We start from the raw sequence: 25371 nt of genomic DNA on the forward strand, positions 1-25371 counted from the left end.
TTCCATTCAAGTTACCAGTTAAGTAAAGAAGCGACGCTGTGAGCAGGGACCAGAACCCATACCAGTCCTTTCTGAGTGCCCCAAGCACCAGTCCCCAGAGCCACGCTCCCCTCCTCCAGAAATGTCCCATTGCTGCTACCTAACAGAAGATAAAAGAGTAAGGAGAGTAAGGAGCAGCCAATGCCCAGAAGTGCCTCCAGCCTTGTGGATAGCAGCCCTGCAGGGATGAGGATCCCCTGCTGTCAGCGCAAGTGCTCCAGTGTATTTTCTACGCAGGTAACCCCATCCAACTACGCCTTCCACAAAAGGAGTCCCCAGTTTCTCTTTCATGAAAGCTGAATATTTACCCTTTAACTTTCCTGTTAGTTAGCGCCTAGCCCATGAAGAAATAATCCCTCCCACACCTAGTTAAAAATGGATTCAGAGGAGGACCAGCAACCAAACAACTCTGGCACCAAGCAAAGGCTGGACTGAACGTGCAGTAAAACCAATCAAGCACGCAGTAAGTTTAGAGCGGGTTTCTGAACTAAAACCCTGGCTCAGTGGCCCATGCTGCACCAGCTCCAGCGAGCTTCTTCCCAGAATGCTGTACACCACGATGGCTGCAAAGGAATCATGCATATTTGAAGAAGGGCTACCGGAAACTGTTACAGTAAGTTTGAGTAAGTAATTTTAATTTATTTTTTTTTTAAACACAGAAAAATAAAAACATTTTAAACAAAGTGCTTTTTCAGACACTGAGCACAGCCAGTCCCACAGAAATCTCCTTTTCTATCACCATGAAGTGAGAGGGTTCAGGGAGGCAATCCAGCTACCACAGATTCCTCTCCCTCACTGCATTCCAAGAACGATGGGCACAGAAACAGTTACTTCCCGCTACAGAGCCACAGTCAATTACGTAGATGGGCTCACTACAAATGGAAAGATTTTTCTACCCATACCTTCAGGCTTGCGTGGTAACGGTTAGTCACTTACAGCACTGACGGGCTGGTCATTAAGTTGCAACATAAACTCAACATTAATTACTATGTTAAAGTATTTTAATTCTGAACGTGAGATCTGAGAACAATTTTCTCTCACACACAGTGGTATACAGCGACACACATAAATAATGCCCCTGAACAGAGACACATTTAGCCTATTATCAGAGAGGGTGACAACTTGGGAGTTAACTTCTCGGAGTAAAAAAATATGTGAGCACATATTCCATGTCTTTCTGTTTATTACTATGTATATTTTAAATTTTACATATGTATATATGCACACGCACATTCGGTATGACTGTATATACATTTCTATAACTACCATGATTGTGGTACGTGATTAAGTCATTATGAACTTTGAAAACACACCAATTCTTCTAAGCATCTTCATTTGTGGGATTCATTTTCTCCACTGTGTCCGGGGGTTCTGCTGTCATGCCTTGCTCCCTACTCTATTACCTCTTTTTCTCCTCTCCAATCCCTTCCCCAAAGGCTGAATTTAGAAATTATGATAAATTCATCTTTAAATACAGCTGAAAAGGCAGAAGAGAAGGAAACTGGTATCCCCTTAACTTACAAATGATATACAAAAGTGACCCAGGTAGGACCACTGGGTCAATGACAGAAACCTGCAGATAGCCAGGAGTAATACACAGCCTTGAAACAGATCCCTCCACTTCCTGCCTTCCTACTTCTTTTTTAACAGCCATCAGTGGTCCATGCAGCACGGGGGAAACAACCTGGGAGAGAATTTCCATTCTTTATTTGTGTGGTCAGTCAAGTATACCCAGATTCCAAAGAGTTTTAAAAAGGAGAAAACCAGAAAATACAATGCACAACGTCATAACCATTAAAGACTGTAACATCATAAAGCTGAACGAGCCCTGGAGCGTGGCTGGAGAGAGAAACTCTGTGTAAGGACCCAAGAGCTTACTATCACTGCAATGCGTTCATCTGATCTGCATCAGGCGACACCCCTGTGCCTCCATTGGAAAGCCATCTATCTAACTTACACATAAAGGCAGCCAAATCTCAGAAAGGCAAGGCTGACGTACAACATGCGGGTACTGCAGTGCTCGCTCTCCTCACAGGAACAGGTACCAGCTGTTAGGAACCATGACCTTCATGCTATCCTAGCACCAAAGGAAGCCAGTCCTAATGGTGAATTTCTCAAACTTTCTCACTCAGAAATAAAATTTCAACATGTTGCTTTATTTTACCAACCTGTTTCATGCATCTGTGCTGATTCACATAATTTCTACTTGCTGCTTCCTGATTTCAAAAGATTTTAAACCTAGCAGGGAAGCCAGAGTCTATTCTCATGTCATATTTCATCCATCTAACCTACTATTGAGCCCAACTACTCCTCTTTGGGTGTCTTGATCAGACAGGAGATCTATCAGTCTTGATTTGAAAGTATCAGAGGTCCAATTTTGTGCTTGTGATTAATCACCCTCACTGGTAAAGCTGATGCCTCCCATCCACTCACTTTCCTAATTGTTGGGCTCTACCTACCAGATATTGGAGATTATTAAAACTTTCTCCACTACATCAGAAGCATTTCAGTATCAAGTACTTTCTTCCTGCTACCTACATGCCACAGCTATGTCCATCATGGCGTCCCCTCTATGGTGGGGAATTACTCTGTCCTTCACAAGTAAACCTGACAACCTTTAAAGCTATGCAATACTCATGTTTCATTACAGTCTACCAAGGAACCAGACAAACAGCCCAGCTGAGGAGGCTGTCCTCTAGCTGTACCACGCCTCAGTAGGACAAAAATCCTCCCACCACTCAGCAGCTGACTTGGGAGCTACTCCACAGAGGTTCTCAGGACCCCTAACTCCAGCATCAAACATAACCGTTACTATTTTAGCAGCATTTTACCTTTCCTGCTCCCAATCCCTAACAAACCAAAATGTTCTGTTCTACAATGCCATTTCCCAGTCCCACCCAATCTCACCAATCAGAGCTCTACTCTACAGGCCATGAGAAATAATTCATTAAGGAACTCATAGTTATATTAACAAAACAAAACAAAAAAAAAGCCAAAAAAAAAAAAAAAAAAGAGATTGGCAAGGACTGGCTGTATACAAACAGAGTGCCAGAAGAGACCATCTGGCCACCTCATTTCCTTGCAAAAATCAGTTTCCTCCCAAGGGAACATGAAACCATCCAAAACAGAAGCTGCAACAACCAGGTAAAATCCCAGCTGAGGGGAAACACCTGCTTTACATTGTGCACACACCAGTAACTTCTGAGCTTACGCTGCTGCCCAGATGCACGTGTCCTTGATAAGAAGGAAAAAAAAAAGACGACCCTAAACCTGACTTACCCAAGAATGTAGGTCAAACGGCATTGTCTGTGTGAACCTACTTATCGCACACATTTTTCTGATAGAACTTCTATCCCTTATCAGGGAAACACAAAGGAGAGCTACTAAGGGAAAGAAGGCAGATGGTGACAAGACAACAAAGCTCATAATGAGATCTCTCAAAGCTATCTAAAGCTTAAGATTGTATTTTTTCAGCCTTTTTTTGCAGCATCGGCGTATGAAAGTAGATTTCAATAAAACCTAGTAGCAGAGATTAAAAATCCAAATATATGCAAATACATAAATAGCACTAAAAAGGTATTTTTTTCTTGTGGGGTTTGGGGTTTTGTTTTGGGGTGGGTTTTTTTTTTTCAGTATTGCAAGCACCTGTCTGTTAGCCATCTCTGGTGACAGCTCTTTCCAAGACAGCATGCTGCTACACTGCTGATGCAGCATTCAGTGTGTGTCAAATTTCTTTCATGGTTGCAGCAAAGTGTCGCTTCCCATCTAAATACAACATGGACTCTGAAATAAGATAGAGAAAAGAGAACCGCATTAGTAACTCAGTATCAGTCCTACAGCAGCTACACAGAATGGTAAGATTAAGCAGCAATCCACACTGTCATCAAAACATAATATACACGTGTGGCTTGCCATGAAAACCTGTTAAATTATTCAAATGCCAATAGGTCACCTACTAAAATGACCAATGTTCCAACAGAAAGCAAGACGTCTTGTCTACAGAGTTATGATGACAACGCATTAACTGGATACTTGCCTCCGTAAGTTTTGGGGACCACCTGTGGGACCTCATTTTCCGATATAAATGTAAAATGGAAGATGTTGGTTGTCTGGTGTTCCCTGGTATCTGCATCGTAAACCTCACTGTGTACTCGAACCTGGATGTAGTTTTTTTCTGTGTAACAGACCTACACAGTTAAGATAAGAGTTATAGTTTGTAATTTATCACTGGTGCTGAAAAACTATAACAGACTTCATCACACTGTTTAACAAGAAAAGCCATGCACTCTCATAATGCACTGCTCATTATCAGTGATTAACAGTGACTACAGCAAAGATAAGTTTTTCTCCTTTTCAAAAACAAACAAACAAACAAAAAAACCTCCTACCTGTCCAGAAAGCAGTAATAAGGATCCAACTTCAACCGGTCTCTGAAACATGATATCGTCAACAGATACGATAAAAGGTCTGGAACTCCTGAGCAAGAAAAAAAGAAATTTCTTCTCAAGAATAATGAGGGTGTTTGGAGAAATTTAAAATATTTGTCAGCATTTTAATGAAGGGTTACTAAAGAGTAGATCTCCCAAACACAAGCCACAGGAAACGCTGAAGAATCACGTCATCACCCAAGACAAAAATAACTGGAGGAAACCTCTTGCCTGCATAAAAATAAGGATACGTTATTGCATCATTATTGTATCTTATGACTTACACTTGCTAGGCAATCTTCATGCCACCAGTGCTTAGGCCCCAGTTGTCCAAGCACTGACAAGACACACTTCACTTTCTATCAGGCTATGCATGCTCCATTACAGTTAGGCATAGATCTCTGCTGGGTGATGACCTCAGTCACACTTTCTAAGCACAAGCAGTTACTAGAAGTTTGGAAACCTCTTGTGTACGGAATGAGAAGATGTAATATTTATTTGACACAACGTCCATTTCACATGGGTAGAAAGAAAATATATCTCCAAAAGTCAATCTCAATAGCTTGGCAAGATAAAAGAAAACAAAAAAAGGATGGATTTTCTATCTTGGTATGTAATGCTTAAAAACCAAGCTCCAAGAAGCAAGACACAAATCTCTTCGTAAATACAACACATGTTCTAAGTAAAACAGTGCTGTGCGCTAATAACGCAAGATTCTACCAGACACTTAGGTCTTTCCTACCCAGATTGTCATCAGGTTGGTTAGCTTGGCTTCCTGATGGATGTACATGTGCATGGGGCTCTGGATTATATAAATAGTGCAGGTCTACAACTCACCCATAGCTGCAAGCAGTTGCCCATCCCAGTTCAAATGCCTTTCTCATGAGAAAACCCCCAAAGATCCTATTGAAGATGTTCCGTTCCTGTACATAGAAACAAAAGTCAAACTGCTATATTACAGATATTATTTTCAAAGAATTATGCTGAAGTCTGCACTTCAGTTCACAGTATTTAACACAACTCCCAGCATCCCAATGTATAAAAAGCACTGCTGAAATAGATATGCAAAAGTCCAAACAGCTGAGGCAACTTTACTTAACAGGAGCTCATCCAACTCATTTGACAACATAAGATAAAAATTCAAAATTGTGTCAGCAACCAGAAGCCCAACTTGAATATTTTGCAAAGAAATTCCTTTACACAAAACAAATTGTCTGGTAAGAAAACAAATTTAAAATCTCCTACTTTACAGTGGCAATCCACACAGATAATAGAAAAATGGCAAAAGAAACTAAGATCTAAATACATTGCAAGGAGTGCAGAATTGAAACAAAACAATGGATTGACTAGTCTTACAAAACAATTCATAAGTAACTGTTTCTGTAATCCATTAATATTTTTCAAAATACCTGAGGATGGCAAATCTGTAGGCCTTTCAGCTTCGCATCTTCCATCCACACTGAATTGGGTGGTAATTTACGACTCCGGAAACTTACTGTCCTTTGGAAGAGACAATAAACCTTACAGCCCACATTAGCAGAATTCAGCAAGTCAAAAATGCACAAATAGCAAATGCAGGGAAAAAAAAAAAAAACACCACCACCAAAAAAAACCCCAAACCAGAAACGCTATCACTAAGAACTCTTCCAACTGGCCATGAAAGCCTTATATGAAGTGATACTTCAATTTGTTACTGCAATAAGCCTACAGTCCTGATATTTCAAAAAACTCTGCTCATGTTCAAGCTTATGTGAATGAACAAGGTTGAGAAAGATACATGAAAGAAAAGATGAATCACAACCACAAAGTACACACTCTGTCAGAAAAGCCCTACGCTGTTTTTCAAGTCATAATATGAATTAAAAGCACACAATGAGCCAACAGAGAGTAATTCAACATCAAACATGCAGATGGTTTGCCGTTTTCAAGTCCAGACAGAATGCGTACAAAAAACATCTGCTAATTTTAAGGGAGAGTATGTGCCACTTTGATAAACAGCTTTGAAAATAACAATTGTATAATGTTAGGAAGTTAAAAGAAATTATAAATTCTCCACAAATACAACATTGCACTAATGTCATGAGGCATTGCTCTATCACCATTGGCACTGGACAGTTTCACACAAATCTCAAGTATATGAGACAACACTCAAATAGTGTTGTCAGGTATGATATTGAAAACACATTGCAAGGTTACCTCGTCAAAATATGGCCAATTCCTGCCCTCATTTTTCTAGATAACATGGCAGAAAACTCTTAAGACTGTGCAAGTCACACAGCTGCAAACCCATTCCATTCCCTTATTTGGTTAAACATCATTAACCTTTTTCCTCAAGGTTATTCCTAACAGCTTGCTCAGAAGCACTTTGTGCTTACACTGTCGCTTTCGCCATCCTGGCACACAGCCAACACTCTTTAACAACAGAAGACTTTTTTAAGAGATGCAGATGTCACATTAAAGTTTGTACCTGTGTTTCAAATAAAATGCCACAGAATTTAAATGGTGAAATGGAAAACCAAAATGCCTGTGTTTATTCCAGACTACCCTCTTAGGAGCACCCACTCGAACGGCACACCACTTTTCTCTTTCACAAGACCTGAGTTCTCCACCCCTCCCGCCCCTTCTTGCCTTGTGTCCAGTGTATTAAGGAATATGTCATGAACAATGTTTCTTTCTTCAGCAGTAGGAGCCATTTTCAGTAAGGAAGCAGTGCTGAAATCAATCCTCCTCAGCTTATTCACTAAATATAAAAAAAAAAAAAAAAAAAAAAAAAAAAGAAAGAAAGTCATATTAGAGTTCAAAGAAAAATACCCAAACATTTGGCTTGGCTCTGAAGATTTTAACCTAGAGTCAGCTGTGTCTTTCCTTTTTTCCTTCTCCCACCCCCGTAAGTTAAAAGCTGCAACTTCACAGTCCCATAGATTCAAACAGAAATTTGCCTTTTAGAATTGACTGCGCCAAAGAAAAAATAAGGCAGAAGTTCACGGTTATAACACCAATGTGATGAAGATCTTTTATACACATACTATGATACCCACCCCCTGCTCTTACAGAAAACTTAAGTACTCCCCTCAAGGTACAGAAAATCATATCCAACAAGAAACCCCACAGAACAAACAATCTTCTTTGGGTTTTGCCAATGGTACAAGAATGCAAATTTATGACAGAACTCACCACCATAAGCCACAATGACTGAAATTTTAACTGAAATTATCTTCTGTTCAGTTTATTTAGTCTTTAATTTAGTTCCTCTAACTCTCTGTTTTAAAATTCCAGCTTGAAACAAAAGAAGACAGAGCTACAGACTCTTTCCCCTGCTCTCCCTCTTTCTTTTCCCAAGTTTCTTTCTAAAAAGAACATGGGCACCCAGACAGGTAAGGAGCTGTCACGCACCCAGCAGACCCATCATGGGGGCAATCAATCAGCCAGAGCATTAGGAAAGCCTGTGCTGCACTCAGATCTGAAGTGGAGCGAGCATCCTGGAAATGGAGAAGTCTAGGCGGAGTGCAGAGACCACCAGGAGTGCCCTTGTCTGTCAGTTTAGCCAGAGTTTCCAAGAATGCGATGGCAGGCTTTTAAACTCTTACGCTACCAACACGCATGAGACACAGCGAAAATCTGATTTTAAACAAATTAGGACCATTTCTAAGTAGCAGAACTCCTGAAGTTTACTTCCTTCCAGCTACTAAGTTGAACCTGAGGCAGGTGTGCATACTACCAGGAAATATGACATACATTCCCCTTGCTTGAAGATTTCTTCTTCCTCAGGACTCTCAGGAATTAGTGGATTAACGAATGCTGGCCTATGGACAGGAATTTTAAGTTGCAAACTTTGCAAGAATTGGTCCTGTAAATACATTATAACAGTCTTCCATTTTTGCTTACATGCACAGTGTAACATGAAAAGACACACTTCAGGTTATATCATAGAAACAAACACGTCGTTTCATAATATGCAGCTGCCAACAGGACATCACATTAGCTCTAACTCTGAAGAGGCAGTTAAGTGATCCAACCACCACCTAGTATAATTAAGAAAAGGTGACGCATCTATGCTTCTTAAAGAGCTAAAACTGTACCCATAGATTATAATGAAGATTATTCAAGCAGAAAGCTGTTTAGAAAGTCTAGTCCAACAAACTAGCATAGTGTAAAACAGACACACAAAACTTGAATGGTATCATTCCTCCCGGAACAGAAAGAGCACGGTGCCATAACTAGCAAGTGTTCTTATAATCTACACGTTCCCACGACAGCCTTATCAACAGCCAAAAGCTGTTTACCACATGTACCACTTATCAAAGAAGATGATATGAGGCTGCCTTGAGCACTAATTTGTATGTTTATTTTACTGCACAAATAAGTTTACTCTAACCTAATTATATAACATTTAATTATTCCTTTTCACAAGGAAAGGCAAATGTTTATTTTCAAGAGCCATTCTACTCCATGATTTCTAATTATTATGTTTCTATTTTCAATATTTATACAAATGCTCAGAACAATATATATATATACACACACACATACACACACAAATATCTGCTAAACAATTCACCTCTACCCCAAAGCTTTACTTGGGCAGGTGACAAGAGGCATGCAGAGAGGATCTTTTTGCTTGGAACAAACTGCTTTTTCTTGGTTTGCTAAAACTCTGCATTTTGGAGACACACTGGTCCTTCTCCACCACAGAGCGCATTCTCCCTCTCCTCAGCTCAGGACACATCTGCATCAGCTCTCCTGTCCAAGCCCCAAGCCGCTGAGATGCAAGTTTGCTATGGTCCAAAAGCCACTCACCCATGTTTCTGTGGCACTGTAACCAACCTAACATACACTGTACCTCTCTGAAAGGTTTTTACCTCACACAGAACAAACACCCCCCTTATATGGACAGAATGCTTCTAAAACACAGCTGCTTGTGGCCAGCTGGCTTGAAGAACAGCCCCTGAAGTTTGTATCTATCTGCACAAATCCATGTAGGCTTGTCCTCAGTCAATCTGCTAGTGCATACTTACATCAGATGGGATGTAATTCTTTTGCAAAACAAGTCCTTAAAATGGGAACCATAAATACAAGTTGCTGGGTTTATTAAATGTATAGTACGTTAATGGGTTTAAAAATATCTCATAAATCTGAAGGAAACCAACCTAGTAACTACTTCTAATGTTATCAGGACTAAGTAATTATGTCAAGCGAAACCTCTTCATTAAACATATCCTTCTTCATTAAATACAGGCAATTATTTAAACTAGTTAGAAACAGAAAATTGTTCATTACTTTTGCAGGCTATACAAGAAAGAGGTAAGACATACAACCGATTTTGCTGGTGTTGGAGTAATAAACCAAAACTGAAACTGAGCAGCCTGCTAGTTTAATGACTAAGGAACTACAGAGAGAGTAAAACCAGAAAAATAAGGAAGGTTATCTGGTTTGGGTTTTTTTTTTTTTTAAAGTTCTGCCGGAATACTTACCAGTTCTACGTTACTTACATAAGCAAGTTTTAGACTGAATTATTCTGATGGCACCTATCATGTGTTTATTAGGGAATTAATGGCATTATTCCCTCAAAGCCTATCTAACCATTGAAACTCAATCTTTGCCTTTTTTATGGCAAGAAGGCAATTAATTCTAACAACCACTAGAATGCAGGTGGGTTTCTAGCAGACTCAGTCACTTCTGTGTTCATCAGGCCAGTCATTCAAACACAGGGAAAATCTGTTAAAGAAAAGGGTCAGATCCCAAGACCAACAGCAATTCCTGCTGTCATCTCAGTGCTGAAATCAATGCGCTGAAGCTTGCCGCAGGAAAGTAACACTTTCCAGCATCGACTACATGATTTATTTATCACCTACACTATACAGCTGCTACACATACATAGCAAGCTGCCCCGTTTGCTATTTTCACCACAGCAGGAGTCTGAAAACCATTTTCCTATCCTACTAGTTACCGTTTATTCTCTGGATCCCGGGCCACCATGACAAAGGTTGCATCTAACACAGGGCTGTAATCACCGTCATGTAGCTAAGAGAGACAGGAAACAATTTCATTTTTAAACTCTAAAATCGTAAAATGCTTAGCAAGCTATTCACTTGGCATCAAATATGCCATCACACCATTAATGTTGTTTATTTTCACGTTCTGTCATCCCTTCCAAGTTCTCTCATAATAGTTTAAAGTGAAGGAAATAACATAAATTAAAACTCTAGTTTCAGGAATTCTTCAATGTAAACATTAAGCAGGGAATGCTTATTAACTATTACTTTCAGCTGGGAGGGGAGGAAATCGACACAGGCATGGCAAAAGGACCAATTTAGTCTTTATTCTGAGAAATGCCAAAACATTTTTTTTTGTCAGTACCAAATTGCCACTAATGCCAGTCCTGAGACGAGTTCAGACAATAAAGGCGCAACATCATCTCCTGCATCAGAGACTTTACTTAATGAGACCAACTAAATAAACATATTTACCTGGTTATCAGAATTGTAGCCACTAACACCACTGAAGTGTTTATAGCATATCTTTGTTACTCTAAATAATAACTGAATTAATGTTTCAGTTAACGAACAAATTGACAGTAAATATTAAATAGAAATGTTAATGATTCTTTACTTTAATTATCAATATCCCTTTTGCTTCCTGCACAGTGTAACCTAGTTACACCCTTCAATTATTTTCTACTATTTAGTACTTAATAACTTATCATAAAATTATGCTACACAGTAGATAAGATGAACACAAAAGATACAACCTAATACTGAATCTGAACACCAACATTAAAATTTACAAATCTATAAAATATAAAGGTATAAGGAAAATGAAGTTTTTCAAAAGCAGGGAGAAACTTACTTAACAACATGCAGAGCACAGCACCTACTTTTTCTGTAGGAGTACTGTGTTGCAGTTCAATTACAAAATGCTGGTTAAGAAAAATGCATGTCCTGAAAGAAAGGTTAACAAGAGAGTATCTTGCTGCACCTAGACTACTGAAAGTCATCTTGGTCTTGAAACACCAGGGTTTTCTCGAGCCCTTCAAAAACAGTTCTAGAAAATACAATGTAGATTGCTAATGTCATGATCCAGAATTCCCCCTGAAGCACCTCATGCCTGTGATAAGATGGAGAGAAGTCAGAGGAACTAACCTGCAGCATGTGCATCTTCACTTCCATCGAGGTCTTTCCAACCCAAGAAACATTGCCTGTAAATTTGATGTCACAGTCTGGATATATTATCTTCTTGCACAAATCTACAAGACAAACATTAGAGGTTACTGGAGACAGATCACTCACATCTAATATTAGAGAGACTGTGTTCTCCAAGACCTTTTTGTGTTCTGCAATAGGTGACACATGCAAAGACAACCCAGAAAAGACAGCTGTTGCGACGGGACACACTGCTAGCCTGCAGTTTCTGCCTTATCAGACTTCTAAAGCCAGAACAGGAGGAGAGGGTAGGTACATAGGTGGCAGACACACAAAGGTGTTCAGCAGAACATGTGACCCAAGCAAGGTCCAACTCCACCAGGACAAACACTGTTCAGTAATGAAGCTAAGAAACTCACGTGCCAAAATAAAACCAAACACAGGAGTGCAGGAAGCATGAAAGTTATACTGGAAGGGAAGGGAAACACAAAATGCTGAAAAGCACCTACAAAACCCTCTTCCCTCCTCCCTTTGACAAAAGCCACAGTACTCAGAGTTCAAAGCCAAAACAAGATGAAGTGAACTAAAGAGGAGAGTCAAGAAGGCATCCTCAGTAACAACCATAGCAAGGCAGTAGCTGCTGAAAGACTAAGACAAACAGATGAAACCATTTCTCCTGACCAAATTGCCACTTACTGATTTTATCCACCAGAGCTGTAACTATTGATAAGGGAGACCTTGGCTGCATTTCCTGCTTGGTGTGAGTGTAGCAAATAAGAACTGTGGAGAGACCAAAAATGGAGTCAGCTCTTTTACAAAAACTTCAGTGGAGCATATCAAAGCCACCTCTGTGAAGCATGAGAAGTACCTGCAAAACACAAACTGAAGTACCATACTGTAGGAGTCCACATGACTTCTACATTTTCATGCATGTAACTCACAGGATTGCTATAAAGAAAACAGCGACTCGGCAGCTGTCTCAGTTCTATGCATATTCACTTACTACAAAGAGAAATTTAGCTGAGCACTTTAAATCACCCCATCGCTCCACTTCCAGTCCCACATAATCTCTTCCCTCTACCCCTGCAGCCCACTGTCTCAGTTCCTTCCTACCTTCTATTTTGATTTCATGCAGGTTGTCCAAGGATACATGCTATCTGAGGACTTATTTTCAAACACTGATTCCTTTAAAGAGGTGCAGATTAGATAAACTGTGCCTTACAGGCCTGAAAGCACAGTCAGAGGTATTTATCACACAGTAATTACTGCTAACCAAACCACTATTTAAATTATTTAGCTCTGCTCATAAGAGCACATCCAAGTAAACAGACTCCTTAGAGTAATATGAGGTTGCAAAGATTTTTTTTTCCCAGCATTCATGTGATTTTTCACTCAACACAGATTTTCATAATCAAAAGTAGCTTTTTGTGCTTAATGAGACAAGAGAGAAGGAAGATCTCTGTCCTTCTAGGTAATCTAAGATTTTTTTTCCCTAAAATTACTGAAAGTCACAATTCTAAAAACTGTTATGCCTATCAACTCATGCCATCAATACGATTAGTAAGAGTCTGAATGGGATTTATCAGAATCCTATTGCCAAAGACAAAAAAATAGAAGTCAGTCAGACAGACCTTTATGGAGTACCTCTGCCAAGATCACAGAATACACTGGGGCGGGCAAGGCAGGGGGATGAAACAGCACATTTTCCTGTTGGAACTGCTGACCACCACCCTGAATGTTGCATAATTGTGACAGAATCTTGATTAACCCAAAACGATACATCCCCAGTCGAGCTGACTGAAGCCCAGTATGACTACAAACAAGGCAAAGACATTCTGTGCTGCAACAGGAAAAACCTAAGATCTTCACAGACTTCCAGGGAAAATAAGCAAGGCACAGAACAAAAAACAGGTTCATCTCATCCACCAATGGAGGGTAGCCAATAGTTTCAAGTGTCCTTTTCTAATTCAGGACAGGTACTGAAGCCAGTATCTTCCACATCCCAGGAAGAAATATAAACCATCTAGCTATTTTGTCTGTCCCTGATAGATAGGTGACGTGCATTCACTTGATCTCTGCCTTGCTCAATTTTGCCCATCTGGACCCACAAAAAGTCTTTCTTTCCTGCCAAAAAAACCTGTTCCATTCAGAGCTTTCCCTTAGCAAGCACTTATTCTGTATCAAAAACCTCCATCAAAATGCTCCCAACCAGCTACAGAACTTTGGTGAAGAAGGAAGTCACCTGGTGACTTTTTAAGAGAAAAGTATCTCCAAGATGTATTAACAACCCAGCCCTTCTTTTAGCTGCAAAACAAAAATCAAAGATATTGAACTTCTAAAGTCCATGAATAAATGAAAAGAAGAAAAAAAAGTAAGAAAGCTAACTCCTGAAACAACTGAGCTGTTATCCTTAACATCAATTTGGAGACAGAACCCAAGAACCTGTACCGAGTGCTTTTCATTTGTTCTCAGCGGATATATTCTGTTCTTTCCAGATTATGCTCTCTTCTCTCCAAAGGGAGAATTAAAATATTTGCACCTCACTATCTGTTGGGTTTAGTGTTGGGTTTTGGGGTTTCTTTTAAAAGAAAAATCTTACGTTTTAATTTGAAATAATTCTGCACATTTTCTCTGATTTAACACTCAATGCAGATTCATAATCTAGGATCACTTCTCAGTCAATTATTCTTGTAGCTGGTCCTTTACAAAATTGGCAGAGGCGGAAGCTAGAGCTGAGCAATTTTGCTTCTGTCTGTTCTTTATCATCCTTTCTTCCCTTTCAGCATCAGTATCTTTCCTTTTTTCCCTCCTCTTCTGAGATAGAGCAGTGATGTGATTCCCTCCCTGAGGTCATACTATATCGTAACAAACAGTGCTCAGCAGTACTCAAACTCACTTTGCCTGCATTACTTGTGCATTCTTTATAAGGGCATAGATACGTACCTCCTAAACTGTCAAGATCTTCAAGTAGCCTTCCAAACCTGTAAAATACGGGTTTTGACAATTAGATACCTACACACTTAGTAAATGAAATACACTTCCCTGTGTGCGTAACATGGTTGCTTTGTTACCTTACACTGTTGTGTACATTCAGGTACTTTTCTCTTATTTCAGGTTGACTTCCTAGAGGGAGAATAACTTCCAAGTAGCTATCCTTCATTCTCCTAGGAGGAAGATCTTCCTGCCGTTTTGCCAGTAAAGTGTGAAGAGCTTTTCGTTCTTGCATTGCTTGCACGTGATCCCTGGTAAGAAAAAAAAATCCACTCAGTCTGGAGCATGACGACAGAACTGCAACCCTAGCTAAAAGACGGCACATTGAAGATTATCAAAGTGAAAACAAAAAAGCAGTAAAAATAGCAAGACACAGTAAGCGTGCCTTGAAAAGAAAGTGAAATGCACATAACGAGATACGCCTAAGCAAGACTACTGCAGAAAACTTTTAAATAGTTTTGTGTACAAGTGGCAAGCACATACTTGGCACTGAAGAGGTGAACAAAATTTATCTAATTCTGAATGCTACCAAAACAGTTCCCCTTGGAAATAACAATCAGACATAATTTAACCTACGAGGTTTTGTGCACATTCATGTCTTCCATAGCTACTGTATCACAACTCTTCCCTGCCAATTTTAAAGGACTGACTGTCAACTCACAATCTCTCCCAGGAAGTAAAGCAAAGAATAGTGATGGTTAGTAAACAAAAGAACAAAAGAACTAATCTGCTAAGTCTTGCTTATCATCCACAGGTGAGTTTTCCCTGTACAGCATCAGTTCATACAGCAGACACTTCATCAGCAAGCTAAAAGAAAGGAAAAACTAATCTATTTCTCTCTCTCTTCCTAGCCAGTCATCTTACGACTATACAGTAAAGTTATAGGAAGAAACAATACAGAAAATGGAGCCCTACTTCTTCAGAGCTGCTTTTCCAGCACCACCAAGTCAGAGGGGTTGCAACTCTCCCAAGGGAGTAAGGGCCAACTCACTGTCACTTCTTTCCAGTCTACCAAGTTAGCTCCTTGCACACGTTTCTATGAGATATAACAACCTTGCCTCTCTCTTACCTATTCCTCCAAATCTCCCTCCCCTTAAAAGTGCAACCTGACTGAATAAAGCAAGTATTTTGTAACATACCTAGAATAAACAACAAAGCATTAAAAACCTAAGGGTTAAACACACAACAGTTCCGAGCCAAGGCGTATGCAAAACTACAAATCCATTTCGTAGAGCAAGAGAAGGCATAAAACACTACGTAACCAAACCCAGTTTTAAACCTGCAGATATGTGCCATTCATTCAGTTGGGCATGCTGCATTGCTGAGACCCGAGTGCCGCTGTGTTTAAAAAAAAAAAAAAATTTAAAAAAAAAAAAAAAGAAAGAAAACAACAGAAAGAACCTTTTCACCAAAAAGAAAATTTGTCTTAACTTTGGATGAATTCTGGGTGTTAGCCATTTAAAATGAAGACTTTTTTTGGCTTGAGTATTATTTTTGGAAGAGGAAAGGTACAAAGCAGTCACACTTTGTACATATCTATATTCCCTCTTTTCTGTTTAATAATTTTTGAGGTATTATGAGTAAACCATGATCAAAGAGAGTAAGAGTCTCTGCTTGTTTGTTTGTTTGAAATACGGCGTACCTCATCTGGGCAACGTGACTACTGCAGAGCTCAGAGAAAACAGAAAGATAAACAACCTCCTCCAGAGAGTTAATGTTTAAAGTTATACCATCACACAGAAATAGAAGATACTAGATGACTAAGGAAAGATGCAATGTCCAAGATGATGGACCTTTATGCTTTTTAAAAGATTTGTTTCCAAGGTCTTTCAGTGAAAAGTTTAAGATAAATGAATCAGAGAATAAATCAGAAATTTGTCTATAAACACAGAGAAACCAAAAAATAAAAATTTAACTATATTCTGTTTTCACCAGTCCCATCCTGGCTCCTCTGAGGTCAGCAGCAGAACTCTTCTTGACTTCAGCTTCAGAATACACTCTTCAATATATGGAAGTATTGGGGTCATGGCAATAACATTTTTCAACAGATAAATACTGTTACACAAAGCAGCACCAGTCATACAATAATAATACTTCATCTAAGTAGTAACTAATACCTGCCCTAACCATTCTGAGAAATTACATTATTTACTTCTGAAACGGCGACAACTCTATCTAGACTATAATAAGCAACAAACAGATTAATAGTTTTAATTACAATTTAAGTACAAAACCAGAATAAATATATAAGCAACATATTTCTTTCTACTATAAAATGCCACTGGCCCTTACAACAGAAATCATGAACCAAAGTTTCCTTCTAGCAAAACTAAGGGCTGACGGTGTTCCTCCAACACGCATCTCTACTCTCTCCCAGCAATCCAGACGTATGTGCATCACCTTCCCTAGTTCCCATTTCGGGAGCCCCATCAAGCTATTCTCTTAGATTTGTCCTCTTTAGTCATTCTGTGGCCTAACTCAACTAAAGCACCAGCTGTTCAGTCTCCACATGTATCAGCTCTCTGTCACTCCATTTTAAAAGTGGGACTTCAAAGGCTACATGATCCATGTCCTCCAAACATCCCCAGATTAAACCCGCCATTCTCAAGCACTCCCAGCTATGGGCTCCCCCCGGCTTTATTTCTTCACTGTAGTTGAAGCATAGAGTACTCTGCAATTCATTTCTGCTGTATTTTATACAGGACAAGAGACGTACCTATCTAAGAAAAACACTGCCGTGGTGATCCTGGCTTCAGTCTGCTCTCCTTCCAGGATGTGAGCAGTGGGGGAAAAGAAATGGATGGAAGATCAGATTTGACTAGAGCCCTCTAAAATCTCAATTCTCAGATGGTCTTTCCATATGGCATGGTTCCTCTCCAGCCATTCTGTGCTGCAGGAAAGGCTTTTTTAAAAATCAACTTCTAGAGCCCTTTTCAGCTGACCTACAGAAAATTTCAAGCCCCCTCACACTTAGATACTAGTCTTAACTAAGCAAAAGTCAGCTTCCCACATTCAGGCATTGTCTTTAACATGCCTATAATTCTGTTTAGATAAACCTAGTCAGAAGGTCTGGACACATCAGACACTCCACCCAGGCAAGCCTCTCTTCATTTCCCTAGCAGTGCACAAAGTGTGAAAGAAGAGCTCAGCAAACACAGCCATAAGAAAATTAACAATCCATACAATAAACATGGGAGCAACCAAACTGCAATACGTAATATACCCAGACTGCTATGCTGACTTTTTCAGACCTGTTAACACCAGAGGATTACGGTCAACTCTGGCTTATTCAATGTAATGAAGGGGGAGGAAGGTAACCTGAATAAAGCCAAAACATCAGTGATTTAAATCATATGTAAATTAATCTAAAATTAATTTACAGCAGAGAAAAGAAATGCCCAAGATGCTCCTGCCTAAGGAGACCCCGATCCCAAGCTGACAATCTTCCAAAGTGACATGGGTGCTGCCAGGCCATTTATAATGCAGACAGCTTCACAATGAACCAGCTCAGCTGCCTCTGAATCTAGTGCAGGATAAACCCACCATGTGGATAATCCACCAACAGATAAGAGGTAACAGCAACATAACATTTCCAGCCAGACTGTATGGTTCTTAAACCTCCATCGGAATCAGAGCTAATGGGAGAATCCTGTAAGCATCAAGATCACGTATTTTGCTCCTTTGGTGATAAAGATCTTCGGCCAGAGAAATCTCAGAAGTTTGTGATCCACAAAGTAACAATTCATAAACCTTGTTTGCATTACTTTTTAGCTGGATTTTTTTTCTTTCCCAAAGATCACATTGTTAACTTCTACTACCACAACCCTGAGCTCTACTTGGGTTTCAGAAATAAAGTAAAATACATTTAATGTACACTGTACCTCCAGTTGGTAGATGCTCCCACTATATCCCTCAATCTGCTCCGCACTGGAAAAAAAAAAAAAAAAAAATCAAAGCAAATCAAGCTCAGTTCTGCAAGCCACGAACGTTATGTTGCCTGGTGCTAAAAGGCACAATCCTTATCCCAGAACAAGAAAATTAATTAAATTCATGCAAATAGCAGCCCAGAAACAAAAGTTTGGCCAAATTCACTGATGCTGTTAGTAGGCATATCACAACAATGAGGTGAGTAACATGACACCCCAGCTTACTGCGTATAGCCAGCAGTGTTTGTTAATGCAAACACCTACAGTGCTAATTAACAGCCGAAAGACACAGCGGATCAAGATCAGACTGAGGAATTTTGATGTGAAAATATTTCAGCCTAAACACAAACAAACTGTGGAGATAACGCAAATCAGAAAGTCATAAAAGAACATAAAAAGGAACAGTGCAGCTGGGAGACAGAGAATGAGGACAGTATCGTTTAAGTAATCCCACCCATGAAGGCAGGTAACGCCAGGAGACCGGCTGTTGCCAGCAGGGTTTCATAGCCTAAATTTTTAGCAGTCTCAAAGAACACAGTGTTAAGACACTGAAGACAGGCCTATAAAATTGATTCTGGGACAGTTTGCACTGTCAGAGTTAATACCAGTTCTGCACAAGTTTTTCCTAAATTTAAATAATCTGCATAAGTGATTTTTCTATTCTTTCCTCAGATGAGGCTATTAAGTGTCCTAAGGTGTCATCAAACCTATCAAACTACTCCATCACTGTTAGGCAAGTGAATGTATGCTATTTGGAAACACGTGAAAACAAGCAGCAACAATTCCAAGGCTCAGAACAGAAGCTGAGAATTGTATAGTAGGAATTCCTTGCTTATTTACAAAGATTTTTATACAAGAGGGTTCAAATATTAGGACAAAGTAGTTAGGGATATAGCAAGGAAGGGCTACCAAAAAAAAAATCCAAAATTTCATGGTGAAACGGAAGGAGGGCTGCTGGTGACTCACAAGCTGATGCTTTATACTTTTATGTTACCAGACATCATCAGGCTCGGCACTTTTCAAGCTAAATGCCCGGTCAGAACATTCACAGTGATCAGCAAGCTGTCCTGCGAACCCTGGAGTAAGCAGAGCCTTATTTCCTAGGTATTTAAATCACATACCGCTCTCTCAGCCTGATGCACTCAGCTCTGTCCCCCTCCTCCCCATACTGTCACTTCAGTTTCTGCTGCTTTCCTGCCCAAGTCCTCCACTGCAATACCCCCTAACCTCCCCTTTCTTGTTCCTTCCCCTGCAACACCCTCAGCTCCCATCCCACTTTGTTTTGCCTGCCCTCTAGACAAGCATCAGCATGAGCTGTGGTTAGCCCAGAGGTAGGCAAGGGGCTGACTGCCAGCCAGCCAGCACACAGATCCATCCCAGTAACTCACCAACTGCCAGCAAACACCATGGTCTGCGGCTAACCCCAACACTAGCTCTGGCACCCTAACGAACCTCTGATTTGGAAGCCAATTTTCACAAAGCTTGTGGAAACACGTTTATCTTCAAGATTTGTGTTCATCTATTCTGGCTGACATCAGGCAACAAAAGGTTCTAGAAGAAGAGGAGGACAAGAAGATAAGCAGACAAAGACAAAATCGATTGCTCAGGCCACATTTCTTTAGGAAATTAGGCTAAAATATGTTTTGAAATTAGAAGAGTTCCACTACTAATTCTAACAACTAAAAGAATTTCAATGAAAGAAATTGATTGGAAAATCTTAGAGTTGATTTTTTTTTTGACGGGGGGAAGGTCTGATTCTTCTTTTTCTTAAGCAGCAGCAGGTTTCTTTACAGACTAGGCACTACTTTCCTGTTCCTTATACTCCACCTGCAAAGCTGCCATAGCATGCATTAGATCTACCCAGTGTTAGCAGAAACACTGTTACAGCTTCTAGAACACAAAACCTCAATTTTCAATAGCGTGCAGACTGCGCTGAGATGGAGGGGGAATAAACAGCACTTGCTCTTTGTTTAAACAAAGTTCGTATCTTCCTTTTCAACTCTAAAGAGGTAAAAAGATCTGAAAAAAAAAAAGTCAGGGGTCCAAACCTGTGAACATGTATATATGCTGTTAGTCCCCTTTAATACTTGTGATTTCAATCTCAGGCATACAAGTAAACATTGGCCAAGCTGAGACCACATAATCTTTATTTTAACAATAAAAGAGACAAAGCATAAAAGTGTTTCTAAAATGTTGCCAAGCTAAATCTAGTCCATTTTACAGGCTCATAAGTACAGAGTTTTTCTCTTTTTTTCACCCCCAAGAAGACTATATTGCTCTTTTAGATACTAGCTATCTTACAACAGAAATTTAAGTAAGTAATTAAGCACAAAAATCCACACACTCTTTCTCTTTTCTTATTTGGCAAGTGTTTTAAATGTGCAAAACAACCACAGCAAATGGGGTTTATCCATCATTATAATGCTGGGTATTTCACAGCATCTCCTAAACTGTGATCAGTGGACCATTAACGCCAGAGCAGCAGGGTCTGAGTTTATTTGCACTGTGCTGTGACGAAGGACACGAGGGCAGCTGGACAAGATCACGCATTCATGTCTGCCAGAGATCCACACCCCCTTGTGCTGGTGCCTCCCCAGGCTGTATCCAGGTTCAGGTAAACCACTATGACGTATCTGACCACCAGTTTTGGTATAGAGCTTCGTCTGGACTTCAGCGAAAGATGCAGATTCAAATGTCTAAAACAAAGCTAAGTACTGCAGGAGTTGCTGCATAAGAGACTTTGTATCCCACAAGCCTCTTAGAAACGTGTTATCCAGCACACCACCAGAAACGCAGTGTGCTGACAGAGATCCAGCACAACAAGATTGCCACAAATAAGATCAGAGCCATTCACTGAAGGCAAAGAGGCTTTAAGCAAGTCGACAGAGAAGAATAATAGCATTTCATTTTTCATTAATGCTAAAGTAAGGAAAAACAGTAGCTGAGTACGTTTAGTGTTATAGCAAATATTAAAATATGTACAGATTACCACAACACACCATTATTCACATGAATGGGTAAGTGCCCTGTGGAGTGGAAAACACAGGTTATATTAACAATTAAAAGAAACACTGCAAATTGTATCTAGTAAGGAGCTTCCTGATTATTCTGCCTGCTTGAGTTCCATTTATGCACATGTTCCTTAGTTTTTGTAAGCAACTGTAGGCAACCTGTCCCTGTCTGATGTACAGTCAGTATCTCTGTGTTTTCAACTCAGTTCATCCTTTCCTTCAAAGCCAGCTTTCCAGTTCCTTTGCCTACTGGCTCTGTGCAGCATCTGCTTGCAGTGTAATTCCAACCAGTTTTTCAAACTTGGTGCTACCATTTACTGTTGGCAAACACTATTAACTTTGGAAAATGTATCTGGAGCATTTTTCGGGAAGCAGGATGAGAGTTATCTCAGGGGAAACATCCAAAGTCCTGCTTCATGTGGCCTTTGGGACAACCATGGAAGAAGTGAGGGCATTCACAACTGGGACCCAACGTTGGGAGGAAGCATGTGAAAAGCTAGTAAGAAAAAGTATTTGGCGCTTTGTGAAAGCATGGATACCAAGTTAAAGGAAAGGAGTTTACATATCAGCAAAAGTTTGTATAACATTATTTAAATGTTACAATTTTGGAACAGAACCTCAAATGTTTAATTATAGTCCAAAAGATATTAGTATCCTTTGGAAACAAGTCAGAGGCAAAGCCAGGATGGCCTCACTGCTTCACCATTTTTACTGCCCTTCTGGCTCGTCTCATTATCAAATACCCAAGTAAAAGAGCAGGCTCTTACCTGCAACTATACAATATTCTGTATCCTTGCTTCTCTCCTTTAACCTCCCAAATTACTATTCATCAACAATAATGAAAAAAACTTCTCTAACAATGAATAACCCTCATTTTCTCTTTAACTGGATAACCTGTGGTTCCTATTTAGAGAAAAAAGGGTGATCTCAGAAAAAAGCAGAACTCCATGAAGGAATTATTTGTACCTGGCTCCAGCCCTTTTCCTTCTCCCCTTTTCTCAGTAGATGGGATTAGAATGCAAGACAACTTTTTTAAAAGCTCCTGAAACAGGAACATTATGGTTTATTACTACTAGAGCACTAAAACAATCTTGCCACACAAAGCTCTATTGACAAGAGCATTTTCACGAGGCAATGCTGCTGATCCGATTAAAAGATTTCTCTAAGTTTACAAAATTAACGGTATTGACACATTAGAAGTACTGCAAAACATTTTTTCCACTCAGTTCCTACATTTTTTGGCCATTCTCTCCAGTTGCCACAGCACCTGTCTGTACTACGTTGTCTTTCTACCTAGAGCAAACTTGAGAAGCGGTTGCCCCTCCAGAAAAGAATCACATGCTCTTCCAAGACCAAAGAACCAGAGGAGCCTCTAAAGCTGCAGCTTCAGTGCTTATGCATATTCATTGACATTGATCTCTAAAGACACAGTTATTTCCTGCTACTTCCTAACTACTAAAACTGACCTAACAGTCAAGGGCACATCCATCATCCAAACCGTATTAACCCATGAAGGACCACGACCTGAAAGAATCACCTCCTTAGAAACATTGCTAAATCTTCTAAAGTACAGCCAGTTACTGTACCTTCAGACATGTCAGGAAGCACTGGGGAGCCACTGATCCCAGAAGTGAGCGTCCTAGCCAGAACAGAAGGAAGCTTCCTCATGGTGCACAACCTATAGGCAGAGCGTAAGAATTGAGTGTCATTAAAACTAATGCCATGAAAATAATTTAGGATTTATTTTTGGAATATGGCTGACTACTTCAAAAACCCCACTCCTTATTTTTAGCCTGATTTTTAGAACCAGGTACCACCAGTACAACAGTTCAAGCCAGCTGAAATTTCAACTGATACCTGTCCTTACCTGAAAACAGGAGGGAAGAATGACTCACTGGCAGTTAACTGTTCTCTTCACTGACTATTCAGATGCCCTGGGACAACCAGCTTAGAGCGAACACCAGCTTCTACCCTGTAGACATCCTAACACAGACAGGGTCTGTGTACATCTAGGAAATCATCCATGATCCTAACCATACCCTTCTCCTTGGCTGATGTGCATAGCGGTGGAAGGTGGAATATCCCAAGAAGGATATCGCAAGGCCTCCCACACAGTCGCATTCAGCTAAGCCTGGCCTTCTTCTCTACAGCTTAGAACTGCTGTAACTCAGAACAAGCCTAAAATGCAAGATAGAATCCTCTTAGGTGATCAGCAAGGAGGGACAACCATGAAACCTTCCAGAGAATGTAATCTGCCCAGCAATTCAGTAAGTGTTCAACCAGGTAGCAGCCAGTATGACTCCTCCTGGCAAGCAAAACTGTGGTAACACAAAAACACACAGAGGGCCAGCAGGAGTAAAACCCCTCGCAATAGTTCACAGCATTATCCTGACAAGGAACACAGCTTGCCTGCCCCTTAATTTTCTTCAGCTGAGGCTGGGGTTTCACCTCAAAAAAGAGGCACCAGCAGAAAAGCAGGGCCATGTACACATCTCTCTCTATACATCCCTCATACTGACACATATATACTGTGTACACACAAGCTTCCTCTGTCTGTAGGTATACCAGGAGTCCTTAAGAGACTAAAAGGAAACACACAAAAAAAAACCCTCCCTCAGAAGCCAGCAGAGACTCGTAAGCACCCGAGATGCCATGAGTGGCAATGGTGAAAGCTCCCTACAACCAGCTTCTGGGCTCGTGTCTCCGGGCACCGCCAGCACACAACTACCCGCCCAACCGAGCCTGCACCCCCGCGGGGCCTTATCAACCCTGGGGCCGTTCAGAGGGTGAGAGGACAGGCGCTTCCCGCACAGCGAGGCCAGGCGCCATCGCGCCAAGCCGCGCTGCCAGCGGCGCAGCTGCAAGTTTTAGGGTGCCACACCCTGGCGGCACCGCGCCAACCACCACACCGAGCCCTCAGCACGGGAGGGACCAGGGCAGCCGCGGGGCGAGGGTCGGGGAACAACACCCCCTGGGCAGGGGCGCCGGCACCAGGCCTCAGGCCCGGGCCCTGACTCTGACCCACCTCCCCGGCACCGCCGCGCCGCGGGGCCCGCCGCGTGGAACCGTCACCTCCCCCCCGGAGGGAGCGGCGTCCGTCCCTGCCCGGTCCCGCGGCGGGCAGGGGCTAAGGGGGCAGCCTTACCGGGTGGCCAGCATGGTGCTCGCCGCGCACGCCACGGGGCCGGAGCCGGAGCCGTCAGCGGGACCGCCGCCCGCCCAGCGCCCGCGGGGCCACGCCCGGCCCAGGCACGCCGTCCTCCAGCACCGCAGACTCGCGGCTCGCCCGGCACAGAAGGCGCTCCCCAAGCAGGGCCGCTCGGAGCCGGCTCCCCCCTCCGCTCGCCGTCCGTACCGGGGCGGGCCGCCGGTCCCCCCCGTCTCCCTCTCCCCCGCGCAGCGTGGCCGCTCTCAGGGGCGGAGGCTGGGGCCGCCGGCGACCGTTAGGCGTCGGGCGGGCCCTGCCCGGGCCACTTGCTTTTAACAAATACCGTGATTTTTTTATTTATTTATTTTTAATACCCCTTTTTATCACTGCGTGTCGAAGAGGGCGGGCTCGCGGGCGCAGAGCTGGCCGTGCCGTGGCATCAGGCCCAGCCCCCGCCCCGGCCGCTCGGGCAGGCCCCGCAGGCGCTCCCCGGGCCGGCGGGGCCGCCCCAGTCCCCACACGGCTGCGTGCAGCCGGGGCGCGGGGGGAACACGGCCTCGTCCTCCTCTTCTTCCTCCTCCCCCGGCCCGTCGCTTGGTGGCACTGTTAGGGAAGGTAAATGAGAGCCTTGGTATTTTCTAGGGAGAAGAGGCTTACGGGAGCACCGCCGCGTTAAATCGCCGTGCGCCT

At 41.6% G+C, this 25371-nt stretch overlaps 1 protein-coding gene across 1 annotated transcript; it reads right to left on the reverse strand.

Annotated features, from left to right (window-relative positions):
• Positions 1–653: 653 nt before the first annotated feature.
• On the reverse strand, positions 654–24701 carry ACOT9 (acyl-CoA thioesterase 9). The gene is made up of 16 exons (XM_086477295.1): positions 24679–24701; positions 23120–23211; positions 21522–21548; positions 18478–18523; positions 14677–14847; positions 14549–14586; positions 12302–12385; positions 11606–11709; positions 10414–10487; positions 8202–8269; positions 7095–7206; positions 5876–5966; positions 5304–5389; positions 4428–4515; positions 4076–4226; positions 654–3822 (listed from the first exon to the last, which is right to left on the reverse strand). The coding sequence occupies exons 1-16, from the start codon at positions 24690–24692 to the stop codon at positions 3764–3766; spliced, it is 1305 nt and encodes a 434-aa protein (XP_086333421.1). The 5' UTR covers positions 24693–24701; the 3' UTR covers positions 654–3763.
• Between the last annotated feature and the right edge of the window lie 670 nt (positions 24702–25371).

Source organism: Leptosomus discolor, chromosome 1 (genome assembly GCF_034619465.1).
Source record: "Leptosomus discolor isolate bLepDis1 chromosome 1, bLepDis1.hap2, whole genome shotgun sequence".
NCBI lineage: Eukaryota > Metazoa > Chordata > Aves > Leptosomiformes > Leptosomidae > Leptosomus > Leptosomus discolor.